General features: G+C 41.6%; 2 protein-coding genes across 19 annotated transcripts in view; one reads left to right on the top strand and one right to left on the bottom strand.

The window, feature by feature from the left end:
- Positions 1-10596, top strand: part of FUBP1 (far upstream element binding protein 1) — a 35738-nt gene extending 25142 nt beyond the window's left edge. Inside the window, exon 22 of one of the 5 annotated variants that reach the window (XM_054073533.1) lies at positions 9421-10596. In XM_054073533.1, the coding sequence (XP_053929508.1) occupies positions 9421-9438 (18 nt within the window). In that variant the 3' untranslated portion in view covers positions 9439-10596. The remainder of the gene's footprint in view (positions 1-9420) is intronic. The other 4 variants (XM_054073537.1, XM_054073528.1, XM_054073532.1 and 1 more) reach the window with 4 other exon arrangements.
- Positions 77-25534, bottom strand: NEXN (nexilin F-actin binding protein). Of its 14 annotated transcripts, none has more exons than XM_054073523.1 (14): positions 25488-25534; positions 15939-16016; positions 14601-14792; positions 14386-14467; positions 14153-14301; positions 12788-12829; positions 11459-11653; positions 11207-11380; positions 8682-8867; positions 4528-4728; positions 3047-3268; positions 1777-1962; positions 959-1319; positions 77-855 (listed from the first exon to the last, which is right to left on the bottom strand). In XM_054073523.1, the coding sequence occupies exons 2-14, from the start codon at positions 15963-15965 to the stop codon at positions 842-844; spliced, it is 2031 nt and encodes a 676-aa protein (XP_053929498.1). In that variant the 5' UTR covers positions 15966-16016; positions 25488-25534; the 3' UTR covers positions 77-841. The 14 variants fall into 14 exon arrangements, with proteins under 14 accessions (XP_053929498.1, XP_053929488.1, XP_053929493.1 ...); XM_054073513.1 differs by lacking the exon at positions 25488-25534 and adding an exon at positions 23392-23552; XM_054073518.1 differs by lacking the exon at positions 25488-25534 and adding an exon at positions 20464-20543.
- Between the last annotated feature and the right edge of the window lie 183 nt (positions 25535-25717).

Here is a 25717-nt window from a genome sequence, read left to right as displayed (position 1 = left end):
AAAAGTACAGTAGCCTTCAGGAGACAACGTTTAGAGATGTAGCAATAAATTTATTGTACTGAGAGAGAAAAAAGATTGAGAAGTTAGGCACTTTCAGAAAGTAGTTTTCTTCAAGTTTGCTTCTTGTCACCTTAGCTCTGATAGGCTCATATTTTGTCACCAACTGTTCCTGTATCATTTAAACAATAAAGAAAATCCAGAGTTTTAAAAGCAAATGTTATTACTATAAAGACGTACTACAAGCCTTACTGAGCTTGGTTTTACTTTGGGATTATGAACTGCATAGGTTGGTAAGAGCATTACAGCTTAAATCCAAGGCCATTTTAAAACAAAAGAAGCTAATGCTCTTTGAAACAAAACAACAGAAGTGAGCAGTTACGTCATTTTTTATTCTTTAAAAATAGTACACTGCAGTTTTTGAAAATCATCGATAAGTATTTCCTTTTGCCTGGCCGGTGCCTCTGGGATAAAGTAAAATAGCTTAAATATTCAGTGTTCATGCAAAATATACCAATAGATTTACACTACTACACAAGTTTCCAGATTGTGTATTTAGCTTTATACTATTACACAACAGTTGGTCTTCAAATGTGGGAGCACTATAACAATTCAGCTTTTTCCTCTGTTGATCCTTGATACAGTGATTCCTTCTTTTTAACCTTTAATAGTAATTTTTGTATGAGGAAGGAATCTGGACACGCCAACAATTTGAAGGTTATTCTTATCTGATGCAGGAATGACCAATTCATACCCTTGCTTTCTTTAGTTGGCCCCATCAGAGAAAGAGATGATGCAGTAAGAAAGTTTTGAAGGGAAGAAAGATTCCAGCTAGAGCAGAGCATTAGTAGTCATCAGCTAGAAAATAAGAGTTAAGAGAAACAGATAATTAGATTTTTGTAATAGAGAAGATGCAAGAAGAACGTCTGAGAATTGAGCAAATGAGAATGTTAACTCTTACTTTCAATGGTGAGAATGCAGGTGCTAGCAGATGTGCCTCTGTTGTTGACTGCTTTACACATATATTCCCCTTCGTCTTCTGGGAAGGTTTCTGGCAAGTAAAGGCAATAGGTTTCTCCTCTTTCAATATACTGATAGTCCTCAGAGTCCTGCAACATTTCTCCCTCAAACCACCATGTAACTTCAGGTTTTGGCTCTCCAGTAATTTTAACTGTAAATCTCACTGGCTCGCCATCAACAACTGATGTGTTTTTCAGTGACTTCTTGAACCAGGGAGCTCCAGATCGAGCTTGATCTTCTTCGTCTTCACAAGTAGAACCATTAATAATGCTTCCTTCCTCCTCTTCTTCCTCTTCCCTTTTCTGTTTTAAGAACAAGTCAATTCAGAACATTTAAAACAGCAGTAGCACTATGACCGCTAGGGACACGTATGTGATTAAAGAAAAGTGAACCACCATTCTGGGAGGGGGAGATGCCATACCTGTCCTTGCTAGATAATATAGTGCGTTGATGTGATAAGGAACGGACAGGAAAAGGGATTTTAAGGGGGCTGCAATCTTGGGGTAAAGCAGGCATGAATGTAGATTCCATTTTCAGGCTATTGAAAGGTTAGGATGAACTTTCTTTGCAGGATCTCATACTCTTCAAGAATATGTGAAAGCACTGTAAGCAATTTTACATTATTGGAGCAATTCATAGCAGGTGTTAAAACAAGTCTAATGTTCCTTTTATAGCTGTGGCAGCGCTGCCATCAGTGGTAATTAGATGCTAAGTTAAATGACACTTAGGACTGATGAAAAGGTATTTGGTAATTTATACCTTCTGTAACGCCGCATCGATTTCTTTTTGTTCAAACTGCATGCGTAGTAACTTCTGTTCTTCGATTCTCCTCTGCTCCTCTTCTTCCCTGGCTCTTGCCATTTGCTCAAAACGGGCCTTCATGTTTACTTTATGAGTAAATGGAGCCTCAGATTTCTTGGCTGGTCTCACATCTACCTCATCATCCTGGGGCGGGGGGATAAAAAAAAAGGACTTGACTCACTTATTACTTTTTAAATATGTAGGATAACAAAACTAGTTTTGCAGAGCAGTACTTAATTGAGCAAAGCCATCCAGAATCCTGTTTTCTCGGAGGTTTATTTAATGTTAGGTTTATGATCAAGCCTTGGAATAGTTACCCCAGGGGTAGGACAAGACAGTTGCAAAATAATTTCAAAAACGTTAGATAGAAAAATACTCCTAAAGATTTATTTTCATATAGAAGTTGAATACTGTCGTGTGGCAATGGTAAATCCCTAATGACTTTTATGTCATGATGTTGTGTTAGCTTCAAAACCTCACACAAGTTGACTATAGAAACATAATTATAGTGTCAGACGTTAAATTAATAGCTCAAAAATAAAAGGCTTTGAGGCGATGAAGTGACTGAGTGCTGTGCAAAGGATCCTTGGACTGGGCTCACTCCTGTCAGGTTTCTTGTGCTGCCACATAATTACATCATGAAAGCTCGCATTGGTGTTTGGGGTCACGGAACATAGTGTTGATTTATTGATTAGACTGATGGCTTAATTTCTTGTTTTTCTCCTCTGAAAAAATGTGAGAGGTTCCAGTGTGGAGTACAGATAAGTAGGGCAGCCTTCCCTTCCCCCCTCCTCCTCTGAGAGATGAGTAAAGAGGATGAAAAGTCTTGATCTTTAAATTGTATTGTTGGGTTTGGTGTGTTTTAATTCATACAATAGAGAATGAGTTATAGTTCAGAAGAAGAAGCAATTTGTGTGATGATTAATAGGTTAATTCTCCAATATGCATGTTTTAAACCCTCTTAAGTTTCGAGCTTTTAAGATGCTGAATTGAGAATTTTGAGCACAACAACAGATTTCTGCTTGGCCAGGTAACTGATAATAAATTGGTGCTGTTTCCTTTAGGGGTGCTGAGCTGAGGCTTCCTCATGCTTACAAAGTAAGGGATGGGGAGGAAGGGAGAAAATCATTTTGGAACTAGAGCAAACTTCAGCAAAAGCAGCATTGTGCACTCCTGGGTCGTTTGTGTGCTAGTTAAGTACATCATAAACACACAGAATGCAACTTACCTCTTGAAATTTTTCGGCTTCCCTTTCTCTTATTTCTTCATCCATTGCTCTTCTCTTTGCTCGCTCCTCTTCAATCTTCTTCTGAATTTCTTCTTGGGACAGTTGTCCTATTTTTTCAAACTTGCTCTTTAAGTTCTTTGCCTGAATAGAACCACTTCTTTTTAGCTTTATTAATTCTTCATATTCTTTGCTTAGTTCGAAAGTTTCAGACTCTTCTTCCAGCTGTTCAGAAATTACAAAAGGTGTTAGATGGAAAATGCCCTCATTGTTTTTACTACCTGTCTCCCCACAGGCAGGTGTAGCCTAATACCCTTGAATAGTTCTCTTTGTTATTTGTGATGGGCACAGAGACATTTTCCCTCTTAATTTCTTTTCTTGCTATTCTCAGGATTATTGTATTTGGATCACATCTAAATTAGATACAGATTCTAAAACACTTTGCTTGAATTCACTTTTTTGTCAAGGATTGCTGTCAATAAACCTCCCTGCAGACTAAGGAAAACACACCTAGCATAAAACTACAAAAAAATTTTGTTATCCCTGATCTGTAATGTAATTTTCTTAAATTCAGTAAAAAGCAAATGCAGTTTCAGGATGTCACACTGGCAAAGGAATGGCAGCTCTGGATCCTGTAGTCAAACCTCACCTGAGGCTGTAGTTGTTGATATCACTCCCTCCTTTCATGACCTTTGACTGACAGCAAAGGGGTGTGTGTGTATTTTAGTCGATATCCGCATCTCTCCTACCTTCAGGATCTAACACAAAATTTACTTAAGATTTTGCAAGCTCGAGCCTTTATTGCTCCAGCTTTGCTTAACAGAAATAAACGGACATAGTCCTCCAGCATTCAAAAGGGAGCAAGAAGGAATTTCCACCCACAGCCAAATCAAATGGCAGCACATAGTTCTGAACATGATGGTTTAGACGCTTGGTATGCAAAGCAAATTTTGTGCGTGACTTTTAAAATCCACTGACAGTTCGAACCCTCGATACGCTGCTTAGAAACCAGTTGAAGCCTCTGTAATTCTTTCCTAATTGGTTAACACAGCATTCCCTTGAGGAAAAGCAAGGATTTTGCTCTTCCTTACTTTTATTTTTGTATATTAATTTGGGAACAAGAACTTTCTGTTCTCCCAATATTGTAAGTATTACAGAATCGCCATAGTAATACCATGGAATTTTCAGAAGTGGCTGTAAATTAAATTACAAATTTGAAATTGTGTTTTTACTCTTAAAGGTGGTAAGGGATAAAAGCATTTTCCTTTTAGATAAGTCATAAAAATATGTATCTTCTTATAAACAACGTTAGGGTTTTAATTTTCTGTTTTATATTATTTTCACATAATACTGAAGGTATTGATTTAAAATTCCTTTTAAAGGAATTTTCATTTCATCTCAAACATTGAGATGTTAATAATTAATGGAAATACGTGTTATATTTTTATTCGGAGCACACTTAACGTGTCCTTCGATATACAAACCTCTCCCATTTCTTGTCTCAACTGTTGAAATTCTTGCTTTTCCATTTCCAACTTTTGCCTGCGCTCTTCCTCCGTGCGTCTCTTCTCTTCTTCCATTTTCTGTCTCAGCATCTCCTCAAAATTAATTTCCAGTTTCCCAGGTATGAGAGATTCTTGAGAAAAGGTTTTAAACATTTCTGGTGTTTCATCATCCAGCACCTGCTGGGAATTCAGAGCATTAGTGATATATCCTGAAGGTGCCTGTGATAAAATCGCAGCATTGCTCAAACGCTTCTAGTACGTAAAGATAACCAAGTGTTTTGCCACAGTCTGACAGCTTGGGTATTCCTCTAGTGGTTTGGAAGGGAGCGGGTTTGGAGAGGTTTTATTTGACATGAGCTCTTTATTATTACAAACTCTTAAAATTAAGATGAATGTGTTTATTAAAATCCAGTCTTTTTCATTCCTGTTTACTTAGACAAAGTGCTTGTGTTTAAATGTTACTGCTCTTAGCGCTGGAATACATCTATCTGTAATCTTTTTTTTAGCAAATTGCATTATATTGCTGTTCTTAAGCAACTTTAGACTTCCCAGGAAGGAAAACTGAACAGGATTTTCTACAAGAAACTCCTCTTGTGCACAAATAGATACTCGGTTATGTTGCGACTTCTTCGTGAGTTCATTGCTTTGTACAACTCAACAGGAAGGATTTCCTCCTTTCCCGTCCTTCTCTCGGGCTTCAGAGCAGGGTTGGGCTTTGATGGTCATTCATGAGCTGTTTGCTTGTTTTGTAGATGAATTCATAAGATGAGGAGGGCCAAGGAAAGGCATTTTTCATGACTTCCAAAAGCAGGAAGTGTAGGAACAGACCAAATTTGTGGAAGGAAAGTGTTACTGAACTCCGAAGTGGTGTGCTACGAAAGTGGGCAGGGAGCACGGCAGTCTGAGTTATGCAGGAAGGTTTTATAGTAACTCCTTGATAAACCTGTACGAATGTACGTTTGTGTATGTGCCTATAAAAACTTAATAACGGAGATTGTCTCAACAGCAATATTCTGTAGACAAATGCCTGAGATGGAGTCAGGTACTGATCTAGAACTGTGCGATGAGGTAGCTCTTGGCACTATTTAATCAGCTCATCTTTGAAAAGTCTTGTGGCCAGCACTGAAGAGCCCGATGTGCCTTAAATGGTAACCATTTCCCAACAGCAGTAATCAAGTCAAATGTTAAAAAGAATTAAAGGAGCAAAAACTTTCATTTGGGAAAGTGGTTTTAGCAGCTTTGTAAAGAAACAGAACATAAATAAGATGCTTTGGCATTCCCTTCTATCTTCATTGCTCCTTACTGCCATTGTAGCTGACACCTTTCACTGCTGTTTGTGCCATCTCTCTCAAAACAGTCTGTACCACTGTCTTGACCCACTTTGCCCATATCCTTTCTGTCGCAGCTCTTTGAGGCGCAATCACACTTAAATACTGCTTTTCACTCTAGTCTTCCTTCGCGTTGTCCCTCTGAGTAAGCTTACAGTTGGACTCCAGCCCCACCATTCCTTCCATTCCTCATTCGTTTTGCATAATACGAGCATATTTGTTGAAGCTGTTATGGAGAGTGGAGTCAGAAAAGAAAACTGTAAATTGTTTCCTTTAATGAAAACAATGCATAGCCACAGAGTGAGTTTTCAGAGGCTTAACCACAGCTAAGTGAGCAAAGAAATGTGAAATGCTTGTGATGCGTTTGCTCATATGCTCATCGCTTCAAGAAGATGCAGAAACTAAGTGAATAAGAGGAAGCATTAATTCAAAATTTAACAATCCATGTATGTGTGAACTTTAAAAAGCTGTGAATGAGCAAACTTTGGCAGCTGTCTGCCCTGTGTTTCTGAATCGGTAAGTTGTGGAAGGACTGTAAACCAACTTATTCCTGAATATAAAAACAGGGGAAAAAACCAGCTGAGCTGTGTGATGCACAAGCCCCCTGTGGCTGGTTCAGTAAATATTTTAGCTCTTTTTTTGTGAAGTGAGACCACACTTTTTTTTTTCCTGCAAAGTGGGAACAGATGGTAGCGAGAAACAGTCCTGTAATAACCATAGTTTGCAGCGCAGTCAGACAGTTTTTAGTGGGCAAAGAGTGACTGATACAAAGTGGGACGTCTTTATATTTGTGCTAAAATCATAGAATGGCAGGTTCTTTATGCAGTCTTTAATGGGAAGAGACTGATACGGGTGAAAGATAAACGCTTCAGTCTGAAAGTGATAACAGTGAGCCTGGGAAGCCTGGAAGTATGAAAGCAGCACAAGTAAACATGAAATAAGGAAATCCTGCCAAAAGGAGGTGATATTTGTTTTCCAGCAACAATATCACTACCTCTGTGTATATACTTCATAACCTAAATTAAAATGAATAGACCTGAAAAAGAGACAAAAATAACCACTTCATTTAAATATTTAAATAAAATTGAACATGAGGTTGTACTGCTTCTGAGAGAGATGATTGGAAAGTTCTTTCCAAGCACATCAGCACCGCTGCTGCATTGTGTTGCTGTGGGAAATGGGGAAAGCGTGGGCTTATTTTCTGTTACAAGTAATAGAAAATGTGGTGTTCATGTTCAGAATGCTGATTTAACAGAAAATTTTCAAACATATGATGAAAATACATTTTTTTCAATTACTGAAGGTTTTCACTGGCTGTTTTTACAGTGCAGTCGTAGGCTGTGCTGCATCTAATGGATTAAACCTCGTTTAATCAGTGAGATTTCTCCTACCAGACACTTGAGCTCGGGTTCTTGCTAAATTGAGACAGAAAATAAAAAAGGAGAGATTCTCAAGAAAGCAGGAGCAAACAGAAGAGAGCACCTACTCTCTTTGTTTCCTTTTGGTTGTCTACTGGCGTTCCATAAAAATTGTCATGGCAGAAGTTGAGCAGCACTCATTTCTTGTGTTTTTTCCTAGTGGCTTTTCTCTTTCGAGGTACAGACAGACATTATTTTCCATAATTGCTTCCCAGTACAATATCAAATATCATTTTACATTGTGGTTTCTCTAGGTAGTCTTTCAGCGTAGAGGTCTTGTCTTTGGCCTGGTTTTCAGGCAGAGGGAGCACTGCTAGTGATATTAGGAGTCATACCAAGTTTTAATTCGTCTCGCAAGGGCTGCTTTAAATGATGAAGAAAATTTTATTAGGCATGCAGTTGTTCCTTTCCAATAAAACCCTGGAGGGGAATGTAGGAAGGCACTGCCAGAGGAGTGGTTTACTCCCCAGTTCTGTATGGCACGTCTTGCCTTTCGGAACAAACAACATTTGACTTTAGCTGTGTAATTTAATACTGTATTCCCTAACATCCACCAGGAAGTTACTGCCAAACCTTGAAGTTCTTGGAATAAGCATGAAGAATACATTAAATACATGCTAATTCTATTTTATAACTAATGTGGTTGCCACCCTCTGCAATCGGGCATCTTTCTCTGCTTTCAGGTAGTGTCGGTATGTCAGTCCTAAGCCGCCGAAAATATATCTTCAATGGAACCTTAACTCAAATTTTAGAAGTCGCTGTATATCAGAGACCTGTATTTGTCTAAGGAAGATCCATGTCATGGATTGTTCTAATGGTAAATGCCACAAGTTACTCCTCTTTCTCTGAAGAAGCAATGAAATGGAGCAAGAACATCAAGTTGCTGAGTTCAGCCGCCTTAATTTTTCCTTCCTAAGGTGGCTAAAATTTGTATGTGCAGTGAGCAATGTTCTAATACGCTGTTCATTCTGCCTTAGCTGGTAAGAGCTCATTGGTGGATGCCCCGTAAAGGCAGGGAGATAAATTTGCAGAAGTAAAAGGAATTGCTCTTCCTCCCCTAAAAATCCAACAAACCCTCATGAAAGCGTTTTGCTTTCCAAGTTTGTTGCATCTAGCATAATAATTGGATACAATATCTAGGTTTAACTAAATGATTTGAAATCCTTTCTAGGCTGTCCGTGAGGAGGGATTGTTCTGTGATGATTTTTGGTAAACAAACTTGATTAGTTTACCTCTCATGCTTCTAATGAGTAGTGATGTGAATTAATTGATGGAGGAGTTGAAGCATGGATTCCTAACTGTGTTTAAAGCTTTTCCCCAGAGCTGCTTTCTAGTTCACTAGAGACCTAGGTAAAAATCAAGCTATATACTAAACAAAATGCCATACCATGTTCTTCCTTGCTTCAGCAAATGCTCTTTTCTCCTCTTCTATGCGTCGTCTTGCATCTTCTTCTGCTTTCCTCTTTTCCTCTTCTCTCCTCTGTCTTTCCATCTCCTCAAAGCTGAGTCTGAGTTTACCAGGACGGAATTCTTTAACAGAATTTTCAAATTCTTCATCAGGATCTTCATTTATCTTCAGAGAGGAGGGAGAGGAAAAAAATAGAGAAGATAGAATAGAGAGGATTTATCCAAACATAAAAATATTTTTTATAGTAAATAAATATTCCACTAATTCCTTTCTGATCTTTTATAAATGTATTGGGGATTTTCTCCTGGTGGAAAAAATGGAGTTTGGTGAATGTAAGAAGCACTTTAGCCTTGGTTTTAGCCAGGGGAGGGAGACAAGAAATGTATTTCAGTGTCCTGAATGTAGCTTCTATAGTTTTAAAAAATCTGTCAAGTGTGTAATTCAAAGAACAATGTGTGGTCAGAAAAAGGCTGAACAATTAAGTACATATCTTATGGACTCAGAATTGGATCTTGTTCTGTAAATCAGTCCCTATTGGCTTTCTTTTTATCACTTTCATAGACCTTTATACCATCAAGTCTTTTAATTTGCATATAAATTGTTTTCACCAATGCACTTGCCAGTTCAAACAAAAAGCTATAGAGTTTTATAGCAAAACTAAATCAATTAACATTTTGCTACTATTCCAGACTGAGATTTTTGTTTCTTTTCTTTTTAGACATTTAATCATCACTGAAGAAAGGGAACTGAGATACTCTGAGATCTCTCCACTATTGCGTGTCTCCACTGAACGCTTATCTGCCAAGAGAAGCCTGTGGTTTGCAAACTGCAATCAAGAATAAAAGAACGAACCGTCTTCAGAAGGTGTCTGGGAGCCCTTTTTTTGTTATCGGAGGAAACTGGGAACTGTCAGAGTATTGGCAATCCAGGTTTCTGTCTACTGCAGGCAGCCCTGTGACTGGTATGTGGAGTAACCAGTGAAGGGAATTATACAGAAATCTTGTATTTGGAATTCATAGGGGAAAAAGAAACAATTGGAGGAAATTAACTGCTGAACTCTTCCTTTAAGAAACCTTCTGACTTTGAATTTTGACAGATAAAACTGCAGGTTAGAAAATTTCTTTTGAAATAGGGATTTTGTAAAACACTTTATATTACTTGGTTAATAAACTCATGTACATGAGAGTGGGTGATGTGAACACCACTTCAGTTAGAATGGCTTGTGACTTCATGAAGTTCTGTCTCCTTCATGTTCTTCCATGTGTCCTCTCCACCCCAAAGTAAAAAAGAAAAAAAAAGTGCATTATTGACAGAATGTCAAGGTTATTGATGCAGAACGGTTAAGTGATTTTTTGGAAATGGGGGTGGAAGAATAAACTACAATTTGTGCATCTGCCTATCCTAGAACTCTTTCAGTTTGGACCAGTGGGAATTGTAGTGTTTCTATGTTATGGAGGTTCTGTGTTTGTTTGGTATTTTTTTTTCTTAGAGAATATCAGTTTCTTGTATGTTCTTGAAATATAGTCAGTATGATGTTCTTGACCTGTTTGACTGTCCTTTCATAATCATAGTCTTCTTAAGTTAAAGGTATCAAATTCCTAGAAATAATATTTTCGGAGAGTTCGTGGTAGATTAAAATCTCATTTCTCATTGATCTTTGTATGTGAATTAACAAAGTCGTAATGATCCTGACTGTACAGGGGAACGCTTTAAAAACAGAACTTAAAAATGCTTTTGGAAATGGAATATAGTAAAGTGAGCAAATATCGAACTAAACTGCTTGGTGTATCTTATGTTAATACTAAAGTGTGTGATTCCTTTTGTATGATCACAGAATAAACTGTAGTGAGGCCTGTTTATACTTGATCCCAAATAAGTCTGGCTTGTGATGAAGATCACATAGGGAGGCAGTTTTGCAAGTAATACAAAACAGATTGAGAGCTACATTTCTGACAATTTGGCGCTTAATTTAGTAATTTCTAGTACATTGTTGTTTAGATCAGCACACACAAAAGAGCTAACTTGTCCTTTTTTTCCCTTTCATCATAAGAGGAAGGTTGTAATTGATTTATTTATGAATAAATATGGGCATAAGAAACAGCATTCTCTTCCTACAGAACATTTTCATCAAAAACTGGTTACTGAAACATCTGAAATGCTATTTAAGAACCAAACAGACAGTTAATTATCGTCCTGAGGACTTAAAGCTTAAGGTACTACCGAGTGTAGATATAAAACCTGCTAAGATTGCTGTCAAATTTAAAACACATTTCCTGGTTATACTAAAATAATGTCTCAAGGATTATGCCAGTGTCGTTTCTGAGTGAAAACCAAGGTCAAGAATACAGCTTTCAAAAATTATTGGTGATACAATTTTAAGACTTTTAAAAGCTTGAAATATAGTTAAGGAATAAGAAAAAACGAAGACTCAGATAGAGGAAAGAATGTAAAAGCTTATCCTGTGTGAAAATTCTGTAACAGCATGAACAAAAAAGGGTATTTACCATTTGCTGTCTGGCTTCTTCAAAGGCACGTTTTTCCTCTTCTAAACGCTGTCTTGCCTCTTCCTCTGCTTGCCGCCTTTGATTCTCCTGTCTCTGTCTCTCAAGTTCTTCAAATGTTACTTTCAGCTTACCAGGAGACAGAGGCCCGTGTGTTTCATTGTCTTCACTTTCACCCTGTGTAAGAAAAATTACATCGTGATATCTTAAATAATAGATATTTCTTTCGTAGGTATTTTTAGATGAGTGGTTTACCGTGACAAATGAGAGGCACTTGGTTTCCTTCAAGAATGGGTTTTGTTCCTCATATTTTAGCTTCATTTTTTCATCCTCTCTCTCTCTTTGTTCTGCTCTCTCCTTTCCTGTGTTCTCAAAGTTTATTTTCATCTTCCCAGGTGTTTTGGAGGGTTTTACAGGCACTACTGTAACGAGCAGTGACTCATCCCCTTCCTGTCCGAAAAGATAGTCGTTATAGTGTCATAAAGCTTGACTTCTGGGTAACTGATTTCTTAGTGAAACTGCTGGGTTTGCCTTTGTGCACCAAAGCTTCCAAAAGAATTACTTGTCTTGAGTATTAACAACATAAATAAACCCATCTGTCAGAGGCAGTCCCTGGTTTTCTTGTACTGCCTGAAGAGCATTAAGGCTGGATTATGTTTTAAACATACGTGCAGGCAAACCCCTCAATTCCTTTACATATTTTCATTAACTGTTACCTATAAATATTTGTTGTTTGGAGAAGAACTGGTGAAATTTTGAAAACGGAACAATTGCAGCCACACTCAAGTTCCAGGCTTATATATTACTAAGTAAAGGATACACTCTGGTTGGAATACGCTGGTAGTTCCAGAGAGCAAAACCTCATTTATCAGAGAAATTTCTTTCAAGGATGTTGCAGCTTCAAAACTATTTTCACAACTTACTTAGCAAAATGCATTTTACCCAGTATTTTTCATGACATCCCATGATTAATAAGGATCCCGTCAAATAACTTTAATGGGGGTTTGCTTGTTTGTTTGTCTGTCTCTCCGAAACTGTAGGAAGAATGGGATTTCCCGCTGTTAGTGAAAGCAACGGGGCCTTTGGACCTAGCTTTTTGAAATTAAACATTCATTTGCAAGACTTTAAATCCAAGCCCACACAGTAAATTAGTCAATTAAAAGAAAAAGCAACCAAAATTATTTGAGTAAGGCACTCAAACATCTGTATATTGACAGAATCGCCTTTTAATTTCAAGTTTAAGGCAAAGAGCTTTTGAGATGATGCTTTCCAAAGTGAGAGGACTTGGAGTATCATTGCCAGTAGAGTTCAAATCATTCTTGTGGCTTTGAATATTTACGTTTTAGATGTTTTTAACCACAAAGTACTCACAGTGCAGACTCTATTTCAAACTTAAATAAATTCACTTCAAGTACAGACAAATAGTTACATATACTTTAAAAATGTGTTAGCTTCTTCGCTGAATTTTAATTAGCCATTGGTGTGCCCTTTTCTAAGTTTTTCCCAACCCAAATTACAATAATAAGACAAAGTGAATACAAAATAAAAATGTAGGTGAACATTTCTTTAAAAAAATCTGATTACCTCCGCTGCTGATTCAGTTCCCGTATTGTTAAAGTCATCAATCTATTAAATGAGAATTTCAGATGATTACATGACTTTGGCTCTTTGCCTTAGATTTGCAAACACAGAACTGGAAATTCTTTTCATATCAGTGATATGGACGCAGCACTTAAATTCACAGAGATGGTCACGATTGAACCTTTGTTAGAACACTTCAGACAGGTTAGTGTGTTGAGGAAGGCGGCACATGACATAAACCATCATATGGAAAGTATGCTAAGGCATTCCGAACACTTCAGTGAGCAGAGCACTTGAAATGACCAGTCTGCATTTAGGCATTCCAGAATTGTGTAAAAGAAAAGCTAAAGCAAGCTCATTGATTATTTCTGATTCAAGAGACATCATCTTCCCCCCAGCTTCTGTAAAATATTTGCTTCCTCTGGTGTCTCTATATATTACTGTCTAAAACAAACAGCCTTTCTATGATTCTACGTGGTATGCGCTTCTGCCTTTCAGAGCAGAATAAATATTTACTAGATACCCTTCCAGTTAGAAGTCTTAGTAGAAAACACTGTCAAGTCCTTGTTGAAAACTGACTCTCATCTTTTCTTACAACAGAATCACGGAATTGTTGAGGTTGCGAAAGACCTTTAAGATCGCCAAGTCCAAACACCAACTTAATTTAAGTACTATAATCTTCTGATTACATAAAAATTTGCTTATGGTTCTAGTCTGCAATTTAGATGTTCTCTCACTGCAGCATTTGCAGCACCAGAGTAAACTTACAAAGGGAATTCAATATGATACCTCGATGCAAAATTCTACAGAAGACAGAATTTGCTTTATTGATGTTGACAAAAGTGAGAGTTCACATAAAGATTCAGAAAGTGGCCAAAGAAGAAAACATCATCTGAATCTTCATGGTTTATGACTGTTACTGCATTAGTATCTTCTCGGTTTTGCCTGTTGATGGCATTTTCCTATTTCTTCTTGCTTGCCTTGATTCATCTATTGCTGAGCTGTATTCACTAATGCATAAGCAAACACTGGCTGACATAAGAGTTGGTAAAATATAAGAAACATGTTTAAATTAGTAAGTTCTATCAACTCTTCTATGCATATGACATCAGAATTTGTGCCTGATTCCTGCCATGCTTATGTCTGCCTGGTTTCATCTGTAACTCAAGTTTAGTGCTTTTTAAAGCTATTACTATAAAGAAGTGAAGATCCTCTGACCATCATTCTCCACTTCCATCGCATTGAGCATCTCCCAGGTAACTCACCACTATCAGAAATCTTAAGATCAAATCTTTCTGTTCAATACAAAACTATTTTGTGTGTGTTGTTTACAATTATATCCTGACTGTTGTGCTCAGATGAACATACCTCCTGTGCTTTTTTTGCTAATTCTCTTTGAATTTTCCTTTTCTCAATCATATCTTGTTCAATTCTGCGCTTTCTTTCTTCTTCCATTCTTTTCCTTTCTTCTTCTTGCCTTTGCTTCTCCATTTCTGCAAACTTGCCTTTAACGGTTCCTGCGAATATGAAATACACATTTCAGTAGTTACAGCTAATGCTTGGCTACTGAATTGTGGGGCCTTAAAAATCGAACCTCTTACCTATTAGCTTTGGAACGTAACCTTTTTCTACTTTGGATGATTTTGCGTCATCGTCTTCATCAGATCCAAGCAGTTCTTTCATCTGGTTGATGAAACACAAAGTAAATTTTCTATACCTTAAATAAAATTCCAATATCATTATCTTAAAATAATGTGAAAAAAAAATTCACATATAATATTGACTATTAAAATAAAATATTTGCAAAGAAAATAACCTCCTGCTTCCTCCTGTTCCATTCTCTCTCTCTAACATATTGTTCTTTTCTTCTTTGCTTTTCATCTCTAGATCTCCTTTGATTTCTTTCTTCCCTTGCTTTCTGCATAGCTTCAAATTTATCCTTTACATCACCTTTGTGAAGCTTGGGCACATAGGATTTTTGGACGGGTTTAGATGAAGAAAGTAGAATCTTGATGAAGATGTAGATGAAATGAAGAAAAGAAAAAGAAAGTTGAAACAGATAGAAATATTCGGATAGACTGGATTAGAAAGAAAGAGAACACACAATAGAAGTGCACATGGGATTATGAACCTTGTGCCGCTAGCTGTCATACATTAAACAATGTATTTGTTCATAAATAGCAATAAATACTAAAATACCAAAAAGCCCAACATTTAGAATTGTATTACAGTTAGGCTGTAAGTAATTGAAACAAATAGCAACATAACTCAGTGTATGGACTATGTGAATGGACACTTTCAATTACTATGGCTTTAAAAATTAGATACAGATTTATAGTGTTGCTTTGAATCATCAGCAGTGACCAAAGAGCCTCTGTACCCCCAGCATTTAAAACAGATATAAAGACAATACAATATTCATGTTTTCTTCTGCAACGCTTCAACAGCCATATATGGTTTTTAAATAAATAGTATTCTTTTTTCATTTGACACTTCCAATACATCATATATTTATTCTGAAGCTCACAAGTCCAGTGATTTTGTATTATTATGTGTCAAGATCACTGGACTTGCCCGACTCCAATAAGGACAGCTACTGCACCCGCCTGTGCGAGCGCTTGCTCTGTCTGTGTCCAAACAATAGGAGAAGTTCCCGCTTTTCAGAACCACTATGAAGTTTTTGCTCTTTTTACTGTACTGACTACAGGAATGCTCTCAATACAGTAACGCTGAGAAACTGCCTGAAAACATTCCATGTTTCATACTTTCCACCTAAACCAATAGTGTTTGGTCCTGCTTTTGTTCCTGTTCAGCGAGTAGAAGAAATATTTGAAGTAATCTAATATTTGCATTTTAGACTTAGATGTAAATGTTGCCTTGAATTTCCCCCCAACATTTATAGTTTCTTCATATTTTGTTACCTTTATTTTCCCTTCTTCTTTCATGTTTTTTAATAACATATTTCACACATTCCATCAAATCAGAGTTTCCTTAAGCTACTTTCATGCACGCTTCCATTCTCTTAAAATAACAGCAGCCCAGCAGACTTAAAATATAATTGTTTGCCTTTTACAGTTGTTTGTAAAATACTCTTTTTGCAACCATCACTTGTAAATTGCTACATGACTGTGATTGCTTTAAAATTGGTACCCACCTCAGTTTTCTGTGCGATGTCATTCATGGCTACTGTACTGTGCTCTGCACCTGGTTTCAGATTGTTTTCAGTTTCTACCTGTAAGAAACAGTCGTAGCTATATTCCTTTTTCCTTTTAAATGCTGCTTTAACCAGCTTCCTGTAAATAGGTTTGCATAGGCTGAAATCGATGTATCACAATTTCGTTTGGTCCTTGGAGGCTTCTGAAGAGATGAATAAGTTCTAAGTATGCACAGCAATGAAAAGAACAAGCTTATGATTCACTATTCATGCTCATAACCCTTCTATACGGTCCTAGATATTGGGTTTTAATTTCCATTTAAGAAAAGAAAAAACAACTTGGAACCAAGCTCTGGCTGCCCTGGCTGGTGGGTTACGAAACTGTTTTTCTCAATACTCATGCTAGCAGAAAGGAATGTGCTCTGCACCTCCGCCGCTCCACTCCAGCCTGATGTATGAGCCAGCGAGCTCAGGTTGCACAAAAGCGTGCGGAGTGCTCAGGCCGAAGCCCCACAGCCTCCTGGAGATGCTCTCTGGCCTCTAGACGGCTGCCAGAGAGATTGGTCCCCCAGCATCTCGGGGGGACCAATCTGCCTTTCGGAGGGGCAGCTGCATCTCCTGCCCCAGCAAATGCTCTTCCTCAAGTCTCAGCCAGGCTGGCAACTCTCAGCTCTTCACCCAGCGTGGGACTGCAAAATAACACTTTCCTTTCTTCTAGGGCCATTCTAGCAAAAACTAGTGCTAAAAACTGTGAAATGAGTTAGGTAAGCCACATACATACCTTAGAGAAAGAGTTTATATCGTGTAACCGTGGGCTGGCAATTGCACAATTACAATTCTTAGATTATACTGTATTTGTTAGGAACCTCACTGAAAGGCGCTCCAAATTCAGGGCAAGTCTCTTCCTTTTTTTTCCCCTTTTTTTCTCAATCATGAGGTCTATCAGAGCTCGTGGGAGGAAGGAAACCACAATGTGACTCCAGTGCCATTGCTGTCCCTGCCACACCGATGCCCTGAGTCCCAGGCAAGCCTGAAACTCAATGTGCCACACAGTGCAAAAAAATTGACTCAAAGGCTCAAAGTAAGAAGCAGCTTCCCACTGGCAGGGACTTCTCACTTATGGTTTAGATGAGTTGAAATCAGGGCATTTCATGACAGGGAAAGTTAAGTTCTTAGCCTTTAAGTTCTCTGATTCTTAATTGCAAACAGATTATCAACATGAGACTTTTACATTGTGTTAAAAATAATGTACATTAAGAGTTGTTGTCATGCAAGCTCTTCAAAAATAGCCCAGTGTCATCAGTACTCGTTGATGCTGCTGTAGCTCTACAGATCAGATGATTCTTAGATACCTTGGGATTTTTTTCCAAACGAAAGCAGTCACAACATATAAAACAAAAGCATTTAGCTACCAATCCCTGCCCTAATTTACCAATTCCAAACTCTTCAAATTCAGCTTCAACAAAGGAGCTCTGGCAAATGCTTGGGTGTTCCTTTTAGACAAATGATTATGGAAAGTCATGCCCTCCCTTATCAGTTGACAAATACTTCATCTGTAGACTGATAGGAACCCAAGGCATTTCAGTTTGTCACTTGTGAACACATGAACATAAAAGCACTAAATGTGAGTTCCTGTTTCAACTGTTTCATCTCAGCAATAGCATGTTCCAATTCCATTGGAATAGAAAAGACGGATAACTCCACTGCATTCTTGTGCTCCCAGGGCCCCCTCACATTTCAATAAGCATTTCTCTGTTGTGCATTTGGGTTTGCATGTCTTTGTAAGCTCTAGCTTATTTCATGCATGTAGGTAAGATCTCTACTGCCATCAGTATGACCTTAAAACTAGTTAAAACCCTTTGACTTCTTCATTTTTTCTAAGCAGGTCTTAACAGTAGTTCTTCTCTGCGCTCTTCTTTTGCTTCTCTGCAGTTTTAGTTTCTTCTTCCCTACTTGCAGCTGTTAACCTTTAGCCTTGTACTTAAAATACAGAGGTTGAATAAAGGTTTACTGCATGAACACATCAGCAAACAAAGGAACGTCATGCATTGGTACAATTCACACACTGAAGCAGCCTGGGACACAGAGACCTGCTAGCCTTCATACAGGGCTGGAGTAGAAAAGTAAGGCCTAAAGATAAACTTGGCAAGGAATTCCATTTCACCTGAATACCTCCAGTGAAGCTGACTGCTAACGTCCACTATAGCAACACACCCTATCTGTATGGCTTTGTCTTAAAGTCATTTGAAAACTGACTGTTCCAAAGCCTGATTTGCGATTTGCTTATTATGTGCAATTAATTGTAGGAAAAAGATTATGTTTACGAGTCTGAGAACACAATTCAGCTTTTGAACTGAACCTTTTTCTTGAGCCTTTCCGATAGCTCAAATCACCTGAACCCCTTGACAGTGTCACCAAGATTGCTGACAGCAGTGAGAACTTCCCTCAAATAACAGATCTGACATTTTCTTTAAAAGTGCAGTTGTTGGGAGACATTTTCTTTGCAAATTCCTGCTGTCTGAACTTCCCAAACTGTGCCAGTCGGCAGGTTGTGGGCCCTCAAGATGGCAGGCGTGTTTCCACCATTTGGATTCCTGCCATATCTGCTATTACTTTAGGCCGCTTTCCAGTTCTTTGGCATCACTGTTAATATGCTTGAAGGTTAGCCAGCTGGCTCCAAGACCTTTTGCATCTACAAGTCATCCTACCTCCACCTTTGATGCTAAAAGATATGGATAAAGCAGTAGGGCATTGCTAAACATGATACCACCTGTGTTTGTGCTTTCTTCCCTCTCCGTGGCAATTAAGCCTTGAGCAGGGACAGCAGCAGGATCCTGCCTCCGGGGCCTCTCAAGGCAAAGAAGTAATTTCCAATAAAGACAATTCAGTACCTTTAAGAAGAAAAGAAGCGCTCTTTGAGTTTTGGCTTGGGTCTGTGAAGCTGTGACCACTGCTTCAAGAACAACAACAGTGGATTGAAGCTCCTCTGTATCTGCTTTATCACTAGGAAAGGATCCACACAGTCAATGGACTGCTGCTGAAATAAAACAGCCTAAGTCAAGATATCCTGACACCTACAAATCCTGGAAGAAAGGTGCCTTCATCATCTGCTGATAGCTTTGTGCAAAGAATGTGGTAATGAATTTTCCTACCCAAGAATCTTTGGCATATTTCATTTTCTAATAACAGCTACTTTTAAATGAGACAGCATAGAATCATAGAGTGGTTCAGATCAGAAGAGACCTCAAAAAGCATCCAGTTCTAACCTCCCTGCCATTGGCAGGGACACCTCCCACTGGACCAGAATGATCAAGGCCACATCCAACCTGGCCTTGATTTGTTCCAGTTCCTCACCACCCTCATTGTGAAGAATTTCTTCCTGAAGTCTAGTCTAAATCTTCCCCCCTCCAATTTAAAGTTTTACTTTCGAAGGAGGACTACATTGAGATAGTTCCTAGAAGAGAAATTTAACCTCCATCCTTTGATCAATGGCACTACCTCTGGAACTGAATGGAAGAGAAAATGCCATTATCAGAATGACTTGACTGGCTGTCACGCAGAGAGTGATTTCTAACGAGTTTCAAGCGAAAATTTAATATAAACCAAATAACGCAGAGGAAACCAGGCAACAGATTAGAGTCACGGAATCACGGAATCATAGATTGTCCTGAGCTTGATAGAACCCACAAGGAGGATCAAGTCCAGCTCCTGTCCTTGCATAGGACAACTCCAACATTCACACCATGTGACTGAGGGCGTTGGCCAAATGCTTCTGGAATATTGTCAGGCTTGGGGCCATGACTGCTTCCCTGGGAGCTGTTCCAGTGCTCCACCACCCTCTGGGTGAAGAACCTTTTCCAAATATCCAACCTAAACCTCCCCTGGCACATCTTCCTGCCATTCCCTTGGGTCCCATCGTTGGTCACCAGAGACAAGAGCTCAGCACCTGCCACTCTGTAAAAAAACACCCTGCTGTTTTCAAGCATTTCATTTGCTGTAGATGGATAAGCTATCATCTCCAGTACATTTTGATTTGTTATGATCATAGCACTTATTCAACTTTTTATGTAGACTCCCTAAAAACTTCATTTTAGACAAAATAAAGTGACCAAAGAAAACTGTTAAGGAAACACAGAAGATTTGACTTGGCTACAAGTTGCCAAATGCATCTCCTTAAATGTAATTAATCCCATTCCTGAAAGGAGGCCAGAGCCCTCGATTGATCAAAAAAATATTGTGCAGCTTTAGCCAAATAAAGAAAACCTCACATAAATAATAAAACTCCCCTTCATTACAAAACACGGAAGGTGTTGATTTTTCAATGGAGTGATTAACATTCAAACATGAGACAGAAAAATACCAGTGCTTTCCTGAACAGAATACTGCTCTTTACAATAGGAGCACGAAGCCAGGACTTAAAACTGAGTTCCTCTGTGACACCTCCCTTCGGGAGGCCCCCCTGCTGTCCTGTGGCTACTGTGAGTTATAAATAAGTCCTCCACAGCCCAGTCCAAGTTACGTTTACCATCTGTCTCCTCTTCATGATGTACTTGCAGGGAAGACTCCATTATATAAGAAAACCATATTGCGAGGGCTGGAAACTCACTCCTTGCAGCCAAAGCACTGAGGAGAGGAAAACAGTCCACAGTGTTAAAAATATTTGATGAAATATTAAATAAAACTGGAAAGAGGAGGGGAAAGGGAGCCATGGTTGTCATTTATATCCTTTCTGTAACTCATCTGGAGTGACACTACCAGTTGTTGTACCAAGTCACAGATACTGAAGTAGATACTAAAATTATCGTGCATGGGAAGATCCTGAACTGGCATAAACTGTCAGCTCCTCTGAAGCCAAGGAGTTATAACAATTCCCACTAGCTGCCTAAACTTCACATTTTGTAAAATATAAAAAGACTTCCACTTGCTTGTGTTTCCTTCATTAACTCTTCATAATTAAAGACTAGAATGATTACCGACAACGGACCCAGATAATTCAATTTCATACATAATCTTTTCCTCAGTCTTTGAATTTATTGCACTTCAACATCTATCGAGAGTCTCCAATTACAGTAGCAGAGTCTTTGCAGATGTGGTGCTATTTATAAAAATGTATTTATTATAAAGGATTTTGTCTGTCTGTTCATATAATCATAAATACCCTTAATGTGACAGTGCATGCGGGCCAACTGCTGTGTTAACAAAACAAAATTGCCCTTTTCTGTAGAAAAGGTCTGTTCAATTCCTTACTCTCTTCAGGTACCTTTATGGGTTAGCAAGGCTTTAGAGCAAACAGTGGGGGCTGAGAGGCTAGTCTGTTATGGGAGAAGCCCTGCTGAGATCTGGCCATGGTTTCATGTTCCAACGCATTCTGATCACAAATGGCAGTAAATTGTGAATCAATGTCCCTAAGAAAAAAATCAGCGTATTTTGCCCCATGCTATAGTTCCTCCATCCCTGTTGTGTTGCAGCAGCTGAAGAGTGAGTGTGATTTGAGCTCACCTCCTGCTGACTTCACCAACAGGGCTTCAGCAATCGGGGTACTGAAATGTGGGATAAAATACCTGACATGAAGCAGTACTGCAATTTGCTGCTTCTCCTCTCAGGTGAGACACAGCCTATCTGCCCCTTCTCTGAGATACTCCTGGTCGACTCACACTGAACACGGTGGTGGTCACTGTGTCTATGCTACAACTGTCACAAAGAAGAGGTTGCCAGGCTTCCTGGAGATCAGCTGCTACTTCCACTTGACCAGCCCTACTCTGCTGACAGCTCTGATGCCCATAAACACCAGACTCCGTGTAACACCTTCATCTGAGCAGCCACAGCTGCTGTCACAGGGTCACCCCTATCACTTCATGACCTGTTCTCCCACCGTCACTAACCTTCACCTCCAATTTCCCACAGCAACCTCCCCAAGGGCTCAGCCATGCCACCATTCCTCGTTAAAGCAGTTTCAAAGCTCAGTGTCCAAGCGTGGCAAATTACAGACTGTCTGACTGCTTTCATGGAGGAAACTGCTCATTTAAAGTGTTCAAATGCAGCTAGAGAAGGTGATCCTTGGGCGGGACTTCAACCCTCTGCCCAGGTACTGTATTTCACCAGACTCTGTGCTTCCTACACACACACGACACACACACACATACGCCTCTATGGCCCTCTTATAAGACTAATTATTATTTTACAATTTCATTTCATGGGATTAAGAGATCTCAGGGCTCTGAGGGTTCACTCCAACGTGTCCCAGCATGCAGCTACTCGCTGATTAATTTTTGAAATACTAATAGATTTCATTAAAGACGCTCCATCTGCAGCTGTTTGCTGTGTTAGCGGAAGCTCTTTACCTAAGCCAAACAGTTTGCAAGCTGTCAAGGAACCTCAATATGTTCTTCCAAGCCGCTGACAGACACGCAACACTCTGGGCTGACACAGAGCCCATGGAGGCAGTCAGGGAGCCCTGGCTGAGCCCGGCTCCTCGGCACACAGGGACACGCGGAGCATGAACACGAGCGATTTTCCCCTTGCTGAGACCAGAGTCCCAGAGCTGAGAGGGCTTTGGGATCCCCTGATGGGCAAAGCCCTGTCTGGCAGCATCTTTCAGCTGGATTTCCTACAGGATCTCCCACAGGATTTCCCAGGAGGCACAACCTCTGGTTTGGAACCAGTTGCAAAGATGGGCTGGCAGGCTGGGCAAGCTCCTGGCCGGCCATGGACACACAGTGCCCCTTTGGGTGCCCATTGCCCCCCTCTCCACCCCCTGTCCCCCCGGTCCCTGTTGCCTCAGCTGCTCGGCACATCCTCACCCCCCTCTGCTGCCACCACAACCGTGAGCCCCTCAACTCCGGTGCCACCATGGTCTCCAGCGCCCCCCTGGTCCCCAGCATCCACCATGGTCCCCAGTGTCCCTCTGGTCCCCCATAAGCCAGGAGAACTCTCCTTTGTGGCAGAGCCAAAGCACAGGCACTGTGGCCGCCACCGTGTTAGGACCGTGAGGAATTCAGAGACCCAGGTGCCCCCCGGCCCTGCTGTCTCCTGCGCCCCCGGTGCCGCCCTGGTCGCTGGTGTCCCCATTGCCCCGCTGTCCCCGGACGCTCGGCTGCCGCCACAACCGGGAGCCCCTCGTCCCCGGTGCCACCACGGTCCCCGCTGTCCCCACAGCTCCGCTTGCGAGGCTCCGCCGCCGCCACACAACCGAGAGCCCTTCAGCCCCGGTGCCACCCGTGCACCCCCGGTGTCCCCCTGGTCACTGCTGCCGCCTCACCTCCCCTGGTCCCTGTGTCCCCATCGTCTCCCCTGGTCCCGGCGTTCCCCCCCTCCCGCCCTCGGTGTGTCCGCGTCCCCCGTTGCCTCCCGGTATCTCCTGGTCCCCGGTGTCCCCTCACCCCTGTCAGTGTCTCCCTGTCCCCCTCATCCCCTTCGCCCCCCCCGGGTCCCCTCAGCCCCCGTCCCCGCTCACCGCCGCTCTCCCCCGGCTCCCCGGATCCTCCTCCCGCCGCTCCCGCCGCTCCCGCTTCCCATAAAAGTCGCGGCGCGCGGCCGGCGCCCGCATTCCAGGCGGGAATTCCACGGGCAGCTGCCCCGGCCCGGCCCCCCGGCGGGCACAGACCCCCCTGCCGCCCGGAGAGGCGAGAATTCGGGGCTGGGAGCGCCGCGGGGCTATAAATAACCGGGAGGGAGGGGACACGGAGCGGCTCCACAGAGCCCAGAGAGCCGCAGCACGGGCTGGAGGGAAAGGGACCTCAAAGCCCGTCCCGTCCCACCGCTGCCACAGGCAGGGACACCTCCCGCTGGATCAGGGTCTCCAAGCCCCATCCAACCTGGCCTGGAACCCCTCCAGGGATGGGGCAGCCACAGCTTCCCTGGGCAACCCGGGCCAGTGCCTCACAGCCCTCAGCGTGAAGAATGTCTCCCCATGTCTAGTTTAAATCTTCCCCCTTCCAATTTAAAGCCATTCCCGTCATCCTGTCACTCCAGGCCCCTGTAAAAAGCCCCTCCCCAGCTGTCCCGGAGCCCCTCAGCACTGGAAGCTGCTCTAAGGTCTCCCCGCAGCCTTCCCCTCTCCGGGCTGAACAACCCCAACTCTCTCGTCCTGTTACAGCAGAGCTGCTGCAGCCCTCGGGCACCGCTCTACAAGTCAGGAAGAGAAGGAAGAGAAAAAAAAGAAGAGAAAAGAGGAGCTGGGCTCTTCTCCCAGCTGTCAGGGGACAGGACAAGGGGGAATGGCCTCAAGCTCCGCCAGGGGAGGCTCAGACTGGATATCAGGAAAAAAAAATTCACAGAATGGGTCATTGGGCCGTGGCAGAGGCAGAGGCTGCCCAGGGAGCGGGTGGAGACCCCATCCCTGGAGGGGTTTAAAAGTTGGGTGGATGAGATGCTCAGGGACGTGGTTTAGTGGCAGACAGGAATGGTTGGACTGGATGATCCAAGAGGAATTTTCCAACCTGGTGATTCTATGATTCTATGGACCCGTTCCAACAGCTCCACATTCATCTTATATAGGGAATTCCAGAACTGGACACAGGACTTCAGGTGGGGTCTTGCAAGAGCAGAGGGGGAGAATCCCCTCCTTCACCATGCTTCTGCTTCTTTTGATGCAGCCCAGGACACATTTGGCCTTCTGGGCTGCGAGCGCACATTGTCAGCCAACATCAAGCTTCTCTATGGTTGGACTCGATGATCCAATGGGTCCTTTCCAACCTTGTGATTCTGTGATTCTCATCCCCGAGGCCCTCTCCACAGGGCTGCTGTCAATCACATTGTCCCCCAGCCTGTACTGAATCCGCAGATAGAGACTTGAGAGCAGCCCTGCTGAGAAGGACCTGGGGTACTGGTGGATGAGGAGCTCCACATGAGCCACCAATGTGCACTCCCCCCCCCCCCCCCAAAAGCCATCCGTATCCTGGGCTGCATCAAAAGAAGTGTGGCCAGCAGGGTGTGGGAGGGGATTCTGCCCCTCTAATCCACTCTGCTGAGACCCTGTGTCTAGTTCTGAAGTTCCTAACAGAAGGATACAGAACTGTTGGAAGAGGTGCAGAGGAGGCCACCAAAATAATAAAAGGTGTGGAACACCTCCCCTGTGAAGAGAGACTGAGAAAGTTGGGGATGTCCAACCTAGAGAAGATTCCAAGGAGACCTCATTGCATCCTTTCAATACTTAAAGGGGGCTACAGGAAAGATGGAGAAAAACTTTTCAGTAGGACCTGTAGCAACAGGACAAGGAGTAATGATTTTAAACTAAAAGAAGATAACGTCAGACTAAATATTAGAAATAAATCTTTTATGCTGAGGGTGGCGAAACACTGGTACAGGCTGTCCAGAGAGGTGGTAGATGCCCCATCCCTGGAAACATTAAAGGCCACACTAGATGGAGACTTGAGCAGCCTGATCAAGTTGAAGATGTCCCTGCTTACTGCAGGGGGGTTGGATTGGATGACCTTCATGGTCCCTAACAACCCAAACCATTCTATGATTCTATGACTTGAAGACAGCACCACCTCATCCCCAGAGCTCCCCGCCTTGGTAATGGCAGGGTCCCACCGCCCCACCACGTACTCACGACCACCACAGCCTGGGCACGCCGCCACCTTCACCACCCGGCCTGGGACGGAGCTGGGGTTGACAGCCCCGCTGGCGGAAAGGCTTTATAGCAGCAGGTCTGAGCACGGGCTGGTTTATGGCAGACAGAGAGCAATCGGCTAAGAATAGTACGTGACAGTTAGCTGAGGGAGCAGAGAGGAATCCTGCCAGTGCCAGACCTGTAAGACGGAGAACACATTTGGTTT

This window comes from Cuculus canorus, chromosome 8, assembly GCF_017976375.1.
Source record: "Cuculus canorus isolate bCucCan1 chromosome 8, bCucCan1.pri, whole genome shotgun sequence".
Classification (NCBI taxonomy): Eukaryota; Metazoa; Chordata; class Aves; order Cuculiformes; family Cuculidae; genus Cuculus; species Cuculus canorus.
Note: the sequence above shows the minus strand (reverse complement) of the source record. Positions and strands in the feature narration are given on the sequence as shown.

Bases quoted from the DNA above. Each gene is read 5' to 3' on its own strand.
- NEXN (XM_054073513.1), bottom strand. From the start codon at position 23,484: ATGCGGGCGCCGGCCGCGCGCCGCGACTTTTATGGGAAGCGGGAGCGG. The intron at 14,468-14,600 runs GTTATTTTCTTT...TTCATCAACCAG, and splicing joins GGAACAGGAGGAAGCAGGAG to ATGAAAGAACTGCTTGGATC. The intron at 11,654-12,787 runs GTAATCAGATTT...CTTTTCGGACAG, and splicing joins GAACTGAATCAGCAGCGGAG to GAAGGGGATGAGTCACTGCT.